This window comes from Adiantum capillus-veneris, chromosome 14 (genome assembly GCF_014529385.1).
Source record: "Adiantum capillus-veneris isolate H3 chromosome 14, ASM1452938v2, whole genome shotgun sequence".
NCBI classification, from domain to species: domain Eukaryota; kingdom Viridiplantae; phylum Streptophyta; class Polypodiopsida; order Polypodiales; family Pteridaceae; genus Adiantum; species Adiantum capillus-veneris.
Window position 1 is genome coordinate 90202525 of NC_140944.1, and position 17444 is coordinate 90219968.

General features: G+C 43.1%; 1 protein-coding gene and 3 pseudogenes across 1 annotated transcript; all 4 read right to left on the minus strand.

Annotated features, from left to right (window-relative positions):
- Positions 1-10637: 10637 nt before the first annotated feature.
- On the minus strand, positions 10638-12286 carry LOC147442745 (uncharacterized; annotated as a pseudogene).
- An 81-nt stretch (positions 12287-12367) lies between these two features.
- On the minus strand, positions 12368-12829 carry LOC147442746 (uncharacterized). Its single transcript, XM_086528813.1, has one exon. It carries the CDS (start codon positions 12827-12829, stop codon positions 12368-12370), a length of 462 nt encoding a protein of 153 aa, XP_086384939.1.
- Positions 12830-13080: 251 nt separating this feature from the next.
- Positions 13081-13954, minus strand: LOC147442747 (uncharacterized; annotated as a pseudogene).
- Positions 13955-14697: 743 nt separating this feature from the next.
- Positions 14698-15223, minus strand: LOC147442748 (uncharacterized; annotated as a pseudogene).
- Positions 15224-17444: the final 2221 nt, after the last annotated feature.

A 17444-nucleotide genomic window follows, 5' to 3' on the forward strand; every position in this document is an offset into this window, starting at 1 on the left:
TGTTTCAAGTGCGGCGAACAAGGGCATGCGTACCACGCTTGTCCCCAAAAGAACAACCACCAAGATCCTCCTAAAGCTTCCTTGGTTGAAATCCAAGAGGAGGAGACTCACCAAACTCACCACAAAGGATCTCCTCTATGCCATGCTTGGGGAAAGGTAAGAGAACATGATGCTTTTATTCTCTTTGATCCTGGTTCTACTCACAATTTTATATCTATGGAGTTGGCCACCAAGCTAGGCATACAAGCCTACAAGATGGGAGATGTCCTACCCATAGATAGTGCTTTCAAAGAGCAAGAAGCTTCAGTCACTCCCTTAATCAGGAAATTGAGGCTTCATGTTCGAAGCTATGTAGACAAAGAGGACTTCTTTATCTCTCCTCTCAAGCATGAGGATGTAATCCTAGGGGCACCATGGTTTGACCGCCTGGCTGCCAATGTTAAATTCCCTGAAAGGAGAATCTCCTTTAAGTTTAGGGAAAAAGACATGTATATAGATGCTAAGGAAATGGGTAACACCATCCCCAATGTACATACACCAGCTTTCAACAAGTCAATAAAGAGCTCTATTTCCGTGTACATGGTTTTTGTTAAAGATTCTGAAAATGAACCTAATTCTTTAGCAAAAGAAAATAAAAGCAACCAAAAGGAATTAGAGTTATCCAATTTTCTCAAGGGGTTTCAAGATGTTTTTATTGACGACATCCCTTGTGAGCTACCTCCTAAACAAGGTAATGATGACCATGAAATCGAGCTCCTTCCAAGAAGTTCACCGCCTAACAAACCTCCTTATAGAGTTTCTCAAGCTCGACAAGAGGAGATTATGCGGCAAGTGCATGAGTTAGTTGAGAAGGGCATGGTTAGGCCTAGCTCATCTCCATTTTGCTCACCTGTGCTATTAGTGCAAAAGAAAGATGACACATATCATATGTGTGTCGACTATAGAGCGCTAAACAGGATCACTATCAAGAATAGGTTTCCCGTTCCACAGGTAGAAGACCTATTTGATAAGCTACAAGGATCGACCTACTTCAGTAGGATTGACCTAAAAAGTGGCTATCATCAAATAAGGATAGTTGATCAAGACAGTGTAAAGACCACATTTCGCACAACATTTGGTCTTTATGAATACATTGTCATGCCTTTTGGCTTGACCAATGCACCAGCCACATTCAACCGCTTGATGGAGAAGCTGTTCAGGCCTCATCGAACCTTCAGTGGAGTGTTCTTTGATGATATTATCATCTACTCTAATTCATTAGACGAACACAAGCAACATCTCCAGGTAATATTTCAAGTTTTAAGAGCGAATAAACTTTATGTTAATCGAAAGAAAAGTGAATTTTTCTTGCAAGAGATTCAGTATTTAGGTCACATTATCTCTCAAGATGGCATCCAAATGGGTCCATTCAAGTTAGAGGCAATAAAAGGATGGCCTAAACCAAGGAATCTTCATGAACTAAGAAGCTTTATAGGTATGTGTGAATACTATAGACGCTTCATAGAAAAGTTCTCACAAATTGTGGGACCATTACATGACCTAACAAAGAAAAGAGTTAGGTATACATGGTCTCCTAAGGAGAACAATGCTTTCGAAAAGCTTAAAGAAAAGCTTATCTCTCAACCTGTGCTTACACTACCGGATCTCTCAAAACCATTTGAGGTCCAATGTGATGCTTGTGGTGATTGCCTTGGAGTTGTTTTGCTCCAAGAAGGGCATGCCATAGGTTATGAGAGTCGAAGGCTCGACCCTATTGAGCAAGCTCTAGGCATATACAAAAAGGAACTCCTTGCAGTTCTACATGCCTTAGACTCATGGAAGCACTATTTATTGGGGACTCCTTTCATTCTGCGAACGGATCACCAAAGTCGTAAGTACTTCATGACGCAGACCAAGCTCTCTGACAAAAAAATGAGGTGGGCAAATTTCCTTTCGCAATTTCATTTTCATATTGCTCACATTGCTGGCAAGCATAATCAAGTAGCTGATGCACTCTCAAGACGGCCAAGAGTGAATGCGGTTTCCATAGCAACTCACAATGATCTATCTTCAATGATAGATGAGTACGCTATTGATCCCGATTTTAGAGATGTGATTTCAGTCCATGCATTAGGTAAGAAAGAAGAACCATTTACCTTACAAGATGGTTATCTTCTCTATGGAAATAGACTATGTGTTACTAACTCACTACGTGAGAAAGTAATGTATGAATCTCATGCTCCACCTTATGCGGGGCATAGAGGGATTCGGTCTACCTTAAAGGGAATTGAAACATATTTCTATTGGCCTACCATGAAAGTGAACATACAAGAGTATGTTTCTAAATGTGTGGTATGCCAAAAGACAAAATTTGATAGAGGGAAGCAACTTGGATTGCTTCAACCCTTGCCAATCCCTAATTCACCATGGGAGAGCATATCCATGGATTTTATCTTTAGATTGCCTAAGTCTATCCATGGGAATACGGGAATATGGACGATAGTAGAAAGGTTCAGTAAACAAGCTCATTTTATACCTGTCAAAAAGACTATCAAAGCCCATTAAATGGCAACCCTCTTCATTTCACAAATTTTCAAGTACCATGGGTTGCCAATGTCCATAGTGTCGGATAGAGATCCTAGAATGACCAGTAATTTTTGGAAGGGTCTCTTTGAGAATTTAGGGACAAGGCTAAACTTCTCTTCGGCCTATCATCCACAAACAGATGGCCAAAGGAAATAGCTAACCTAACAATTCTCGATCTACTAAAAGCCTATGTAACGGAAGTAGATCAAAGATCCCAATGGGAGAAGTACTTACCCTTAGTGGAGTATGCTTACAATAACACTGTACATACTTTCACGGGAAAAGCACCTTTTGAGGTAATTGAGGGAAGATCAAAAAGTCCCTTTCTACTTAAGGTACATGGGAAGATCTTCGCTGCAGATGAGTATAGCCGAGACCTACAAGAATCTTTTCAAAAGATTAAGGATGATATCTCTATCTCAAAGCAAAGGCAAAAGGCTGCTGCTGACAATCACAGAAGAGCCTAAACCTTTAAAGAAAATGATTGGGTCTTATTAAAGTTTCCTAAGGCTCGATTAAGGCACACGACGGGCAAGAATCCTACGGGACACCAAAAGTACTATGCTAAAATAGCAAAAAGGTACTATGGTCCCTTCCAGATTCTTAGGCCAATGAATGAGATGGCATATCAACTCAAGTTGCCCAATCATTGGCTCATACACAATGCTTTCCATGTGAGCCTATTAAAGCCTTACAAAGGAGAGCCACCTCAAGAACCAACTATTGAAGACCCACCGGAGATCGAGGACCAAGAGGAGGTGCTGCAGCCCGAGTCCATTCTGTGACATGAAGACAAGGTATTAAGAGGCGGTAAGACTATCCGACGATAGCTTATTAAGTTTAAGAATTATCCTTTTGAAGATGCTAGATGAATGCAAGGCATACAATTAAAGGATAACCTAAACCTTGTCAATGCTTACAATGCTTCCCAAGAGTAAGCAAATGTACAAAATGTTAAAAATGAACAAAGTTTTTTTGTCTTATAAGACTCTCTTTTTCTTTATTGTGCACAAAAATTAAGTAGTATGCATGCTTAGATCAAGTTTGTGGCGACGACGTCTCCCCAACACCAAGTAGAGCTTGTCACTCTACTATGGAAGACTGATCGGACTAATGTGCAAACATGCTTGCGGCAGCCTCAGGCTCTCAAGCACCAATGGACTAGTCATACATTGTGGAATGATGTCGTAGGGTAACATAGGGATCGTCTACCCGCCACGAAAAGGACTCATGAATATGCTTTATCTTCTCTACACCATAGTCGAGGATGACTATGATTTCAAGAGAGAGGTAACGTCATAATAATCAATATCTAATTCTCCTAAATGATTTTTTCATGTTAAACTGATCATTTAATATGGGGAAGTGCCAGGGGAGAAAAAGCTAGAATATTGGTTAAGCTAGCAGACTGGCCACAGTAGGGATCCAAAGGAGGGAAAATAGGGATCCAAAGGGGGGGCCATCTGCAAAAGCGCCATGTGCAACAATGGGCTAAAAAGACCCTAAGGTTCAGCCCATTAAGACTTCCAAAATGCTAAGGTTCCAAAATTCAAAGGTTGTGTCCAAAGGTCAACCTTAAGGGAATTGGATGCTTTGTGTGTGACCAAAAAAGTATTTGCATATCCCTACATAGGGGGCGGGGGGGGGGAGCCTAGCATGTAGGGGATGAGAGAGAAAGCCACAAACACACACACACAAGCCCCCTTTACACAAAGGGAATGAGGGACACATGTCAGCTCCCTAGGCCAGATGCCCACAAGGTGTACCCAATTCCTATTGGATGGCCTTGGAGGTGGACCAATGAGAATTAGGCTAGAGTAAATCTAGTTTAATTAATTTAAAAACACTTAATAAAAGAACCAATGAGAATTAAGTCCTCTAGAAGACTATTGGATAGTCTCCCAAAGGGTCCAATGAGCATTCAGCAGCCCAATGGCTCGCCTGATTCCTATTGGCCAGGAGGCAAAGGGGTCCAATGAGAGTTTAATTGAATTATTAATTAACCTAAAGCTCTCACAAAAGGGGAAAGGGGGACGCATGTCAGAAGGCTATCACTTATGCTGCTTAATAGTCATTGGCTTGACCTCGGGAGGGCCAATGAGGGTTGAGCAAGAGCAAATAGCAAGAGGGCTCACCCAAGAGAGAGAGGGGTCTAATTTTTGGCAAGGCATTATCACACACACAATCACAAAATCTCATGTGTGAAGAAAGAGAAGACTATCTCTTCCCAAGCTTAAATGGAGAACTCATCACCTACTCCAAGCTTGTGAGATAGAAGCCTACATCAACACACTCTTGGCATGTGGATGAAAATCCAACCAAGGGCCAAGCTTCAATGCATGCATCTCCTCTACCAAGCTAATTACTAAGCTAAGCTATGCTAATATGAGTGATTATGTGAGGAGATGTACATCTTTCTCGTAAGATACTCCTTCTTCCTCTCAATCTACTCTCATACCCTGCTAGCTCTCACCATCTTTGCACGAGTGTGAGGTCTTGGGTCTGAGAACGGGGATAATTGATGTTGTGTTTACTAAGTGTTTTTCTTAGTGCATGAAGCTTTCATCTTCATTGCACTAGCTAGTCTTGAAGGAACACAAAGAATTGTATTGTACAATGTCTCTCTTGATGGGAGAAACCATAATACAAAGCCTTTTGGAGGGGGGATCGGCTCCATGCAAATCCGGTCCTCAACTGTTGTCAATAGCTTAACTTATCTCTCTTTTGAAAGTATTGTTGATGCTATCTAACTAGGTGTTATGCTTTTTGTTGCTCTCTCCACCCAAGAACTCTTGTAATTCTCATTAGGAATCTATTCTAATGAAATTCCCACTATGTTCATGCTAATTTCCGCTAAACATAAGTTTTTAGGCCATTAAATGTTACACCAATAATTATGCTATCAAAGCACTACTTCTATAGGAGGGATGCCCAATTTCATTCAAAATCAATAAGCTTCATTTAGCCCAACAGAATTGTTCTGTTTTTAAAAAAGAACTTTATGCAATAGTGTGTTCTTTAAAGACATGGTAACATTATTTGTATGGGACAAAATTGGATATTGTGTTTGACCATGAAAGCATAAAATGGTCTACACAAGAATCTAATTTGAAGGGTTGAAAGGCCAAGTGGTTGAGATTCTTCAAGACTATGATGCAAATCTTCGGTATCATGAAGGATGATATAATGTGGTAGCTGATACTCTTAGTCAAATGCCTACAATCAACTCTCTTCTCTTTATCAAGATACAAAGTGTAAGGGCCTCCTCCTAGTAGCCCTTGCTTTTGACTATCACATCTAAACCATCAACTTTAAAAAGAAAAAGAAAAAATAATGTTCGAGTAAATTCGGGTTCAATTTAAGCACCAAAGTATACTCATGAGCCACTTCCGACTTACGCCATGGGAATACGGACATAATGAATGCATGAAAAAAAATCTTTTCATTTTGAGAAAATAAACATAAAGAAAAAGATAAGGAAAAGGGAAAAGATAGGATAAGAAAAAAGGAAAAGGAAAAGATAAGCAAGGCAAAGATAAGGATAAGGATGAGGGAAGTAGCTTGTTGAAGATGTTTTGAGAAGCAAGATAAGTTAAAAAGACCTTACCGATAAGGAAGATAACATATCACGATAAGTAAAGGCACTTATCATAAATATGTATAAAAAGAGAGCTTCTGTTCTCATTTTACACTTCTCTCCTTCATTTTCTCAAGGTGAAAATTTGAGAGTAAGCTTGAGAAATCCATAGACAAGGCTCTTTCACAAACACCTCCTACACACACACACCTCCTCAAGAGAAACCATGGCCAAGTTTGTCAAAACTTGATCTTCTTCTTCACATTAACTTGCATTGTCCCTATCCTTTCTCCAAATTAATCTCAAGATTTCCATAGGTTGAACTCTCTTTTACCTCTTGCCATTCTCTCATTCCAAGTGGAATAATTAGTGGTCTTCAAGAAATGTGAAGAGGGAAAGAGCTGACTATGTCAAATCGCTTCTTCAATACTCTCCCAAAGCAAAGAGAAGGCTCTACTACACACACACACTAAGGTAATATCTTCTTGTTCTCTTTATGCTATTACACTTTCTTGAAACTGATTTACTCTTTTACGTACTAAAATTCATGCTTATATGCTATTACACTTTCTTGAAATTAATTTATTTTTATACTTACTAAAATTCATGCTTAAGATCTCACATTCTCATAAGCAAGTCTTTTTTCTTGGGAAGAAGAAATAACTTCTTAATTTTGTTGTTTCCCTCTAATTATGGTTCATTACTAATCATAACTAACCATTTTTCTAACAACTAACCACCACGATGTTATTTCAAGTTCTGTTATTTAAATTTCTTAGACTACCAGATTAATATGGCATAGAGAGAGTATAAAGCACTCTCTTTAACCATAGGTGACTAGAGGTCATAATTATCTAAATATTTCAAGCTTATCTAAATATTTCAAGCTGCATGATTTCAAGTTTCTTAGATTACCATACTTCCCATAGTTGCGATGGTGAAAAGTCAAAGACCTCGCTATCTGCACAACAAAATGAAGAACGTGCTTCTTGTGAGAGAGATGCAAAGACTTTTCTCAAAAATTCTTGACAAAGGTGGTCTGCAAGAGAGGTGTAGATCGACTGAGAGGTGGAGAGTTGTTGCTAGGTGGAGGGCATAGTGAGTGATGTGGGACGGAGAGTGGTAGTGGTTACGTCACATGAGTGCAAATGTGCAACTCCCATCCACAATTGCACCCATGTTTTCTTTGAAACAAGTGGTGTTTCAAATTTCAATACATTTGTACTTTCAAATTTCTACTCTCTATAAAAAAAAAGTTAATACATTCCCTCCTACAATACTTAAATCTAGAGAACAAAAAAGTTTCTCATTAAAAATACATGGAAATATGTAGAAGTACCAACTAGGTAGGAACAAAAAAGATCCTTTTTTTCTACCACCAATGCATGATTTGCCTGTAAGGAAATCTGTTGTCAAGGCTTCACCAAACAAGGGGAAGAAGCATATGATCATGGATGCAAGGTCCCCCTTCACAAGTACAAAATATCCTCGGAGCATGAACACCCCAAACACGAGAGCTAGCAGGGGGGACTTCTCTATGGAGAAATTAGCTAAGTCTAGAGCACTTTTTGGTGAGAATGAGACTCGATCATCTACAAAATCCAGGGGTTGGTGTTCCTCCTTTTCATATGTACACTATTGTGTTGTTTCACTTTCATGATTTTTTTTCATGAAAGATAGCTATTGTCATTTGAAGATTTTGAGGTTTTGAGCTCAACATTTTTAATTTCTTGTTAAATTGCATGCATGCAAGTGTTTGTATGGTATCTTGAGAGCTCTGAAATTTTGATTGAGTCATTGCATGCATGCAAGTATATGTGCTAGGAACCGAACACAAATTTAAAGCTCTATAGGGAAGTGAAGGTTAACATATAAACTGAGGCACTTTAGAGGGACCAAATTTTATACTTTACAGTTTTGGTACTACGTACACAATTTTAGACTTTGCATTGTAAAGGTTATCCATGTGGTAAAGAGAAGTTTAGAATCTCTGTGTTGAGTTTTGCATACCCTCTTCTAACCAAGTTTTGGTATACAACCAAAGAGCTACATAAGGAGTATGATCTAGCATGGAGGGTGTGCTTCCAAAGGGTCTTACGAAAGAAGACCTCCCTGATGACCAATGGATGATTTTCTTCAAGCAATCCTACTAGAAGAATGAAAGATTTACTTGAATCATGTGCAGCCAAGACTGGTTGAAGATTGCAACTTCTTGTTCCATACCAAGCCCCTCCATCTTGTGGGGAGATCAAAGTTTGCATGTTGCTTTGGTTTCAAAAATTCCCATGCATCAACAAAGGACCCTGCATGCTATAGACGGAAACCATGCGAGCCCTGCAAAATAGCAAAAACAATATACTACAAGCCATGGAACAAAAAAATCTGCATGCCTCGAACAACGCATAATCCAAGTTGTACACAAGCAGAGAGAGACAAAAGCAAGATAGATTGAGAGAGCACATGCAGACGCACCTTCTAGCTAGAGTGGAGTGCTACACCAACACATCGAGAGAGAAGAGGGCAGAGGAGAGGAGAATAACACAGAAATTGGGTGCAATCTCCCCCCGGGCAAGAGTGACCATTTCCCTCTTGCACGTATTTGTTTTATAGATTTCTTAAATGGTCAAAGTGAGTACAAATTGACCGGACGGTCATAAATGGCCAAAGCTCATAAAGAGCACTTGAATAATCAAATATACATAGAATATAATATCCTTTTGCAATAGCCTAGCTCGGTCAAGCCTTTTCCACATGTTAGCTACAATAAATAGTAAAATATCAATTCCATAACATACCTCTCCATTGGAAAGCAACTGTCCTCAGTTACGAAGATAAAAATTTGCAAACAATACTTGTCAAAAATAGTGATTAGAAATATGTATCGAAACTATCACATAGTAAAAAGAAAAATTTTATCACATTGCTTATGCCTGTTGTCATCCACAGACTACCTATTGTCCCATACCACTAGAATAAGCAGTATATGTCATACCGTAATGAATCAGGATATCATTGGTCACACTCATCATTCAATAAGCAATTCTCATCCATCTCAAGTTAACTTTCATAAATATTGTCGCAATTAAAAAAACATCATATACCAATTCCCAATCCAATTCCAAATCCAAATATAAATTTCTGCCAGAATGTACATCCACCTGGTTAACAAAATCATACCAGTTACAGTGGTGGCCAGCCACTGCAGCATGATTTCGTGATTGGTGTTGCCTAGATCAGCGAATCTACACCAATAACATGTTATTGTGCCGCTCCGCTCCCATGACAAGAAAATAAGCAAAGGCATGTCTATCAGGTGTATTTGAATCCTACATGATTATTCAACAGTTATAAGGGCTTGCTAACAAGCCAATCTTAAGCTAAAAGTGTGGTAGGTGCGGCTCGAAGGAAAAAAAGATGTCTTGGTAATGCTAAACAGTGAGTATTCTTGAAGTGGTCATATCTAGGTTTTTATTAATCAAAGTTGAAGTGCTTGAAGGGCTCTACATGTCCGTCTTTACGACTCGTCAATCGGAGCTACGGATAAGAAGTTATGACAGTTTTAAATTGAGTCAGTAGCATACAGGCTTGAGCAACTATTGATAAAAGGTCAAAGATGATAGGAATGCATGGGTCCGAAGTGCTCACTTCCAATAGCATGTCGGTCTTTCCACTTTGTCAATCGGGGTTTCGGTTGGCAAGATATGGACAATTTAAGTATCGCCGGAGGCTGGTTCCAAACCGCCCTGGTTGCCTTGATCAGTCAAGTTCATCTGGTAATTTTTAAGTTGCAAACAGATACTGGGAAAGAGCCGTTGGGATAGGGAAAATGGAAATAACACACAGGACACAAACTCGATGCCTCTCTATATAGCCCATCAGGTATCCAACACCCCAAGCCACACAGAATCACACACATATGCACACTTTCTGCCGACCTTCACAATAAAGATTGCCTTCGAACAATCACCAGCTACACACAATCACATTTATCGACGCACACACCATTGCACACAACTCTGTAAACACACACACTGGGAGACCTCGCAAGCCTCGACCGCATACAAAATCACACCCAATCTATAAACATAATCACTTTCTCCCTCTCTCTCTCTCTCTCTACACACACACGCAACCTGTCCGGAGCCAACGCTACCACGGACCCACTGCACGAGATTAGAGGGAAAAAAAGCAATCGAATTCAAACCATTCACGACACCCACAAGCACCCAATGTATCACGAAACGGTATCGAAATACAATGATGGTGCCCGCCCACTCAATGCAATCCGCTCAGCCCTTGTGGTGGCCTTTAGCAAGCAATTCCCTTACTCAACTGACTGCCCCTCTTTCTCTCCACCCGATGCCGCCCATGGCGGCCCCTATGTGCCCCTTCTCTGCAGCTTCGACACCTTCTCGGACCATACCCGCCTCCTCTCCTTCACTTTCTCGGCAGCGTTTACTTCTATTCTACACCTGTAGCTCGCGGCACTTCTCTCTCTTATCTTGCATCATCTCCTCTTGCATGCCCTCTATCGGATTTCCTTATCACCTGGCGGCCATCCAGCCTATGGCGGACCCTTACTGTAGCTCTGACCTTACTCCACCTGGCAGTATCCCCGGCTGCCCCTGACTTCGCCCTCATGACCACCTGAAGGCTGGAATCTGCGCCACCCCGTGGACCTCAGCCCGTACTGCAGCTCCTCCACATCTCTGCAAGGCTGCCCCCCTCAGTTGTGCTTCCTCAAGCTCCCCTCGACCCTGCCTTCCCAGATTCTCAAGCCCGCCCTTGGCCTGGCTCTGTCCTGTGCCCCCAGCCCACGGATCAGTCCTCTGGCTCTGCCCTGTGGCCGCAATCTCTTGCTACTGGCCGCCCTTCTCTGGCTCCTTCCCCTTCAACTGCATGCCGCCACCACGTCTTGGCTCCCCTCCAATCATGCAGGGCCCAAGCGGCCCTCTCTCATTATTTGGCCAACCGCATGCGGCCCCCCTTAGCTGACTCCTCTGTCCACATGCAGACACCGATTTGACCACATTCCTGCATGGAATGGCCTCCCAAAGACAGCGCCCCCTCTTCTCCAGCCAACTGCAGCTTACTGCCTCGGATTTTTAGCATGGCAAACCTTTCAAAAAAATTTATCTTGCGTCTTAGCGGCCATTCCCACCTGTGGTCGATCGCAATCCCAAGCACCGCCAAGTGGGTGGACCATGAGGCCGCAATAGCCGCGTCCGAGTACTCCCGGCTTCAAGTAGCCCTAGCAGCCCCTTTCGAGTCGCACTTCAATTGCTTTGTAATTTGCCGGTAGTGGAGGTCACCCCGATTGTGGGCCATCCCGAACTTGCCGTAATTATAACAAATAACCTCACTTCAATCTTTAGTCCTTGAAGGAGCCCTCCAAAAAAAACCTCATGGCCAAATAATGGGACCATAGATTTGCCATAGAGTAAATTCCTAGCATCGACGAGCAGTTTACTTATGAGAGATTAAAAACCGGTGCCTGACGTGCTAATTGCCACATCTGGCATACACATCTTTGTGGGACCTATTCCCGGTTGTACCTGGGACTTGTCCAAGCCTTCTACTATCACACTGTTTGCTGCCCTTTACCTGTTCCTGGCACTTTCCGTGGTCCGAGACACCTTAGGTGTACCATCGTTGCCCGACCCCTTGTTGAGCATTTATAGTCAACCATAGCATTATTTAGGCAATATATCAGTGCATAAGAAGAAAACTGATAGATATTATTTACAAAAACTTTAGATAGATAGAGAGAGATATTCATTTGCTGTAGAGCCCTCCTGGGTCAAATGGAAAGCCATAGGCTCTCCTAACTGTAAAGAAAACTCCGCCGAGATCAAATACATGGCATTGAGCATAGCCATGCGTCCATAATACATGCATAATCAACCTTTTTCCTGCACCTGTAAACCCAAAAATCATCCTCTCGTGCAACTTGACATCACTTCGGCCTTCAACCTGTATCCATATGCTGGCTTCATACACAAAACAAACGTGTAAATCAACCTGTGAAGCATCTGCACCATACCTCATTAGTCTCTCACCTGCTAGAGAGCTCTCCATAACAGACCTCTCATCAAGAGAGCTTTGCCCGACCCCTTGTTGAGCATTTATAGTCAACCATAGCATTATTTAGGCAATATATCAGTGCATAAGAAGAAAAGCGAGAGATATTATTTACAGAAACATTAGATAGATAGAGAGAGATATTCATTTGCTGTAGAGCCCTCCTGGGTCAAATGGAAAGCCATAGGCTCTCCTAACTATAAAGAAAACTCTGCCGAGATCAAATACATGGCATTGAGCATAGCCATGCGTCCATAATACATGCATAATCAACCTTTTTCCTGCACCTGTAAACCCAAAAATCATCCTCTCGTGCAACTTGACATCACTTCGGCCTTCAACCTGTATCCATATGCTGGCTTCATACACAAAACAAGCCTGTAAATCAACCTGTGAAGCATCTGCACCATACCTCATTAGTCTCTCACCTGCTAGAGAGCTCTCCATAACAGACCTCTCATCAAGAGAGCTTTGCAAACCATGCACAACTACCTGTAAGGCGACTTTCAAAAGCATGTCCATCAATAGCACAATAGCCACCTTTAGCAACCTGTCTTCCACTATCGCTGCTTCTTGGAGAACAAAGCCTACCTGCTTCTCAATCATATCCCTGTTGTAGGTCCTTCAAATGGCATACATGCCATACCTGACTCACCATGCCAAACTTTGTCCACCATATCCTTTGACACTTCATCTTTAACCACTTCATGCGAGAGCAACTCGGATCGCTCGATTACCTTTGCCTGTTCTTCAAGGACTCCTTCTACGACCATATCATCTGCTAAGCAAAAGGGAAATCCATGATCTATTACCTAATCTTCTGGTAGGTTGACATCACCAACACCTTCTCGAATGCACTACCACCCTTCAACACAATCGGTAGGGCAAGGTTGCCCAACCCCTTAGCTAGCTTCCTCTTGCACAGCTTTGACCATTACTTTGCCAACATCGTCACACTTTTCCTGCGAGCTCTGATCCATAGCTTCTTTTAATTCATCATGCACACAAACTTCGACCAAGACCGCATCCTTGCTAGCCGGGCTAACAAACTCTTCTACATCATCACACCACATTGGAGGAACAAATTGAAACGAATGACCAGAATGGCTTACAAATGGCAAAGCAGCTACCTCCTTGACGCTTGAACTCCCCTTTGGCTTCATGGCTTGACGCAGATCCATTGTCGAGCTATATCCATAGTCTGCCGGCCTCAACAAGCCCATCTCCAGCTTCTTCTTTGTTTTCCTGCTCTTTGCATTTGCAAAGCAAACCATTTTCTCATAGTCCCCTGCACCACCGCACTCAACCTTCTCTTTGATTCGTGGATGCAAGCAGGCTAGAAACTGCTCTCGCTTGAAATGGTCCCGATTTCGCACATATGTAGCAGCAGCTAATCTCTCCCAAATAGACTCAAATTTACCCAAAAACAAAGAAAAATCTTCACTTACATCCTGTTTGAGCTTGCTCAATTTCTCACCCCAAGTCCGATGGAGAAACCTGCTTCTCAAAAGCTTCAATAAACTGTTTGCGAATCTCGCTCATCGACTGACGATCCGCAACCTTCAATCCTTCAAACCAGGCTTTGGCTCGTCCTTGTAAAACCAATGGTAGGGCCTTCAATTTGGCTTCATGTCCACAAATTCTCAACTGCAACAGGTATAGTTCCAAATCGGAAAACCAATCTGCAGCCTCTTCTTCTCTAGCAAGCACCAAGTCAATATCATGCATCATCTTCAGGCTTTAAAACTTCACCGAGGAGCAATCAGTAGATCCTCAGTGGGGGCACCACTGATGGGATGGGGGAAATGAAAATAACACACAGGACACAAACTCGATGCCTCTCTATAGCCCAGCAGGTATCCAACACCCCAAGCCACACAGAATCACACACATACGCACACTTTCTGCCAACCTTCACAATAAAGACTGCCTTCGAACAATAACCGGCTACACACAATCACCTTTATCGATGCACACACCATTGCACACAACTCTGTAAACACACACACCCGGAGACCTCGCAAGCCTTGACCGCATACCAAATCACACCCAATCTATAAACATAATCACTCTCTCCCTCTCTCTCTACACACACACGCAACATGTCCGGAGCCAACGCTACCACGGACCCACTGCACGAGATTAGAGGGAAAAAAAGCAATTGAATGCAAACCATTCACGACACCCACAAGCACTCAATGTATCACAAAACGGTATCGAAATACAATGATGGTGCCCGCCGACTCGATGCAATCCGCTCAGCCCTTGTGGTGGCCCTTCACAAGCAATTCCCTTACTCAACTGACTGCCGCTCTTTCTCTCCACCCCATGCAGCCCATGGCGGCCCCTGTGTGCCCCTTCTCTGCAGCTTCGACACCTTCTCGTACCATACCCGCCTCCTCTCCTTCACTTTCTCGGCAGCGTTTACTTCCTCCTCTTCTACACCTGTAGCTCGCGGCACTTCTCTCTCTTATCTTGCATCACCTCCTCTTGCATGCCCTCTATCGGATCTCCTTATCACCTGGCGGCCATGCAGCGCTGCCCTTACTGCACCTGGCGGTATCCCCCGGCTGCCCCTGATTTCGCCCTCATGACCACCTCAAGGCTGGAATCTGCGCCACCCCGTGGACCTCAGCCCGTACTGCAGCTCCTCCACATATCTGCAAGGCTGCCCCCCTCGGCTGTGCTTCCTCAAGCTCCCCTCGACCCTGCCTTCCCAGATTCTCAAGCCCGCCCTTGGCCTGGCTCTCTCCTGTGCCCCCAGCCCACAGCTCAGTCCTCTGGCTCTGCCCTGTGGCCACAATCTCTTGCTACTGGCCGCCCTTCTCTGGCTCCTTCCCCTTCAACTGCATGCCGCCACCACTTGGCTCCTCTCCAATCATGCATGGCCCAAGCGGCCCTCTCTCCTTATTTGGCCAACCGCATGCGGCCCCCCTTAGCTAACTCCTCTCTCCTCATGCAGACACCAAAGATGGAACCACATTCCTGCATGCAATGGCCTCCCAAAGATAGCGTCCCCTCTTCTCAGGCCAACTACAGCTTACTGCCTCGTTTTTTAAGCATGACAAACCTTTCAAACAAATTTATCTTGCGCCTTAGCGGACATTCCCACCTGTGGTCGATCGCAATCCCAAGCATCGCCAAGTGGGTGGACCATGAGGCCGCAGTAGCCGCGTCTGAGTACTCCCGGCTTCAAGTAGCCCTAGCAGCCCCATTCGAGTCGCACTTCAATTGCTTTGTAATTCTCCGGTAGCGGAGGTCACCCCGATTGTGGGCCATCCCGAACTTGCCGTAATTATAACAAATAACCTCACTTCAATCTTTAGTCTATGAAATAGCCCTCCAAAAAAAACCTCATGGCCAAATAATGGGACCATAGATTTTCCATAGAGTAAATTCCCAGCATCGACGAGTAGTTTACTTATGAGAGACTAAAAACCTATGCTTGACTTGCTAATTGCCACATCTGGCGTACACATCTTTGTGGGACCTATTCCCAGTTGTACCTGGTACTTGTCCAAACCTTCTACTATCACACTGTCTGCTGCCCTTTACCTCTGCTGACACTTTCCGTGGTCCGAGACACCTTAGGTGTACCACCGTCAGAGCAGAATTGGTGCAGCTGGAGGCCCATATATCTCCATTAACAAGGTAGTTTTGAGTTGGCCAGTATACAGGCTTAATGCACAATGCTGTGCCGATATGTACGCCAAATGTGAGCCGATATGAAAGAATTTATATATATATAATTCCTTGCCTTGACGGACACTTATACTTGCATCTTGAAAGCTATGGTGCCATTCAACACGTACACTAGAGTGGGCAATAGAATTCACTGTGATATTGCTAGTCAGTGGATGTTGGAAAATGATGTCATGGAGGCAATGCCTTGGTCGATATGTATGCCCAAATGTAGTGCTCTTGAGCAGAGTGGCCGCTCGAAATAAAAATGGCCGCGCAATAAAACTGGCTGCCCAATAAAAGGGCATGGTTAACGGCCATCCTAATTCAATAAAGGGGGAAAGCCAAAAGAAAATAAAAATGAAGAGCATGGCATCAACTAGGCAGCGAACAACTGCTGTGCGAGGAGATGACGTAGTCATCGAGGCCAAAGGACTGCTTAGACGAGCCCGGCTATGAAGCGAAAAAGGCTCAGCAGCCCCATGCACCCTTTTTTGGAATTACTCTCGCCGAATTCTGCGTTGGTCAGGATCCACCAGTGCCATATCATAGGGTGGCTACCCATCAGCGACATCGCTAATGGGTAGGCTATTTTTAGCACGGTAAAGTACCCATGCAACCTATAAAGGAAAAGGGGGGGTTTTCTTGGACTCTCTCTCGTTTTTTATTATCCTCTCCTCTACTCATTGGGCGCCTTCTCTCTGGGGAAGAAAGTGAGAGGTCTTAAGCCATCCCAATCCAAAAATCTCTAAGCTAAGCCTAATCTTGCTCTCATTAGCAAGCTTGATCGCACCCTCTTAAGCCAAACCTTCTCGAATTATCATAAGCCCGCTTAAGCCAAGCCAAGCAAAGATCTTGATTTCATTAAGCTCTCATTAGCCATCTTCAGCCTTGAAGACCATAATCTCTAATCTCTCATAAGCCTGGCCAAAGCTTCTCAAACTTACTAGCCATATTCCTAAGCTCTCTAAGCCTAATCTTGGAAGTCATTAGCCTTGTTAAATACGAGCTCTCCAAGTCAAAGATCTCGCTCTCCTTAAGCTGAGCCTAATCTCAAACTCCTAATCCAAGCCTAATCCAAAGCTCATTAGCCAAGCTTAAGCTCGGATTACCATAAACTCAAAGCTAAGCTTTCATACGAGCCCTAACCCAAAGCCCCAATCTCATTAAGCCAAAATTAGCCTTGATAACCATAATCTTAAGCTCTCTAAGCCATAATCTCCAAGCCCGATCAAACCCGGAATTAAGCCGGTAACCTTAAACCGAATCGGACCACCTAAGGCCATTGGAAGTAGAAGCTCCTAATCCATGGCCGGAAGAAGCTGAAGGCAGTACAACGCAGTTCAATTTTGATTTTCTTGATTAGCACTTGGATTAAACCAGGACAATCCTTCTAAGGAGCATAAACTCCTCCATTAATATTTGATTAAAATAGGGATACTGTTGATTATTTGGTTTAAGGTAAACTGTCTGTTTTAAGCTCTATTCCCATTAATTGTGTCTGTTGCAACTCTTTTCCTCGAACCTCTTACAGCTAGGG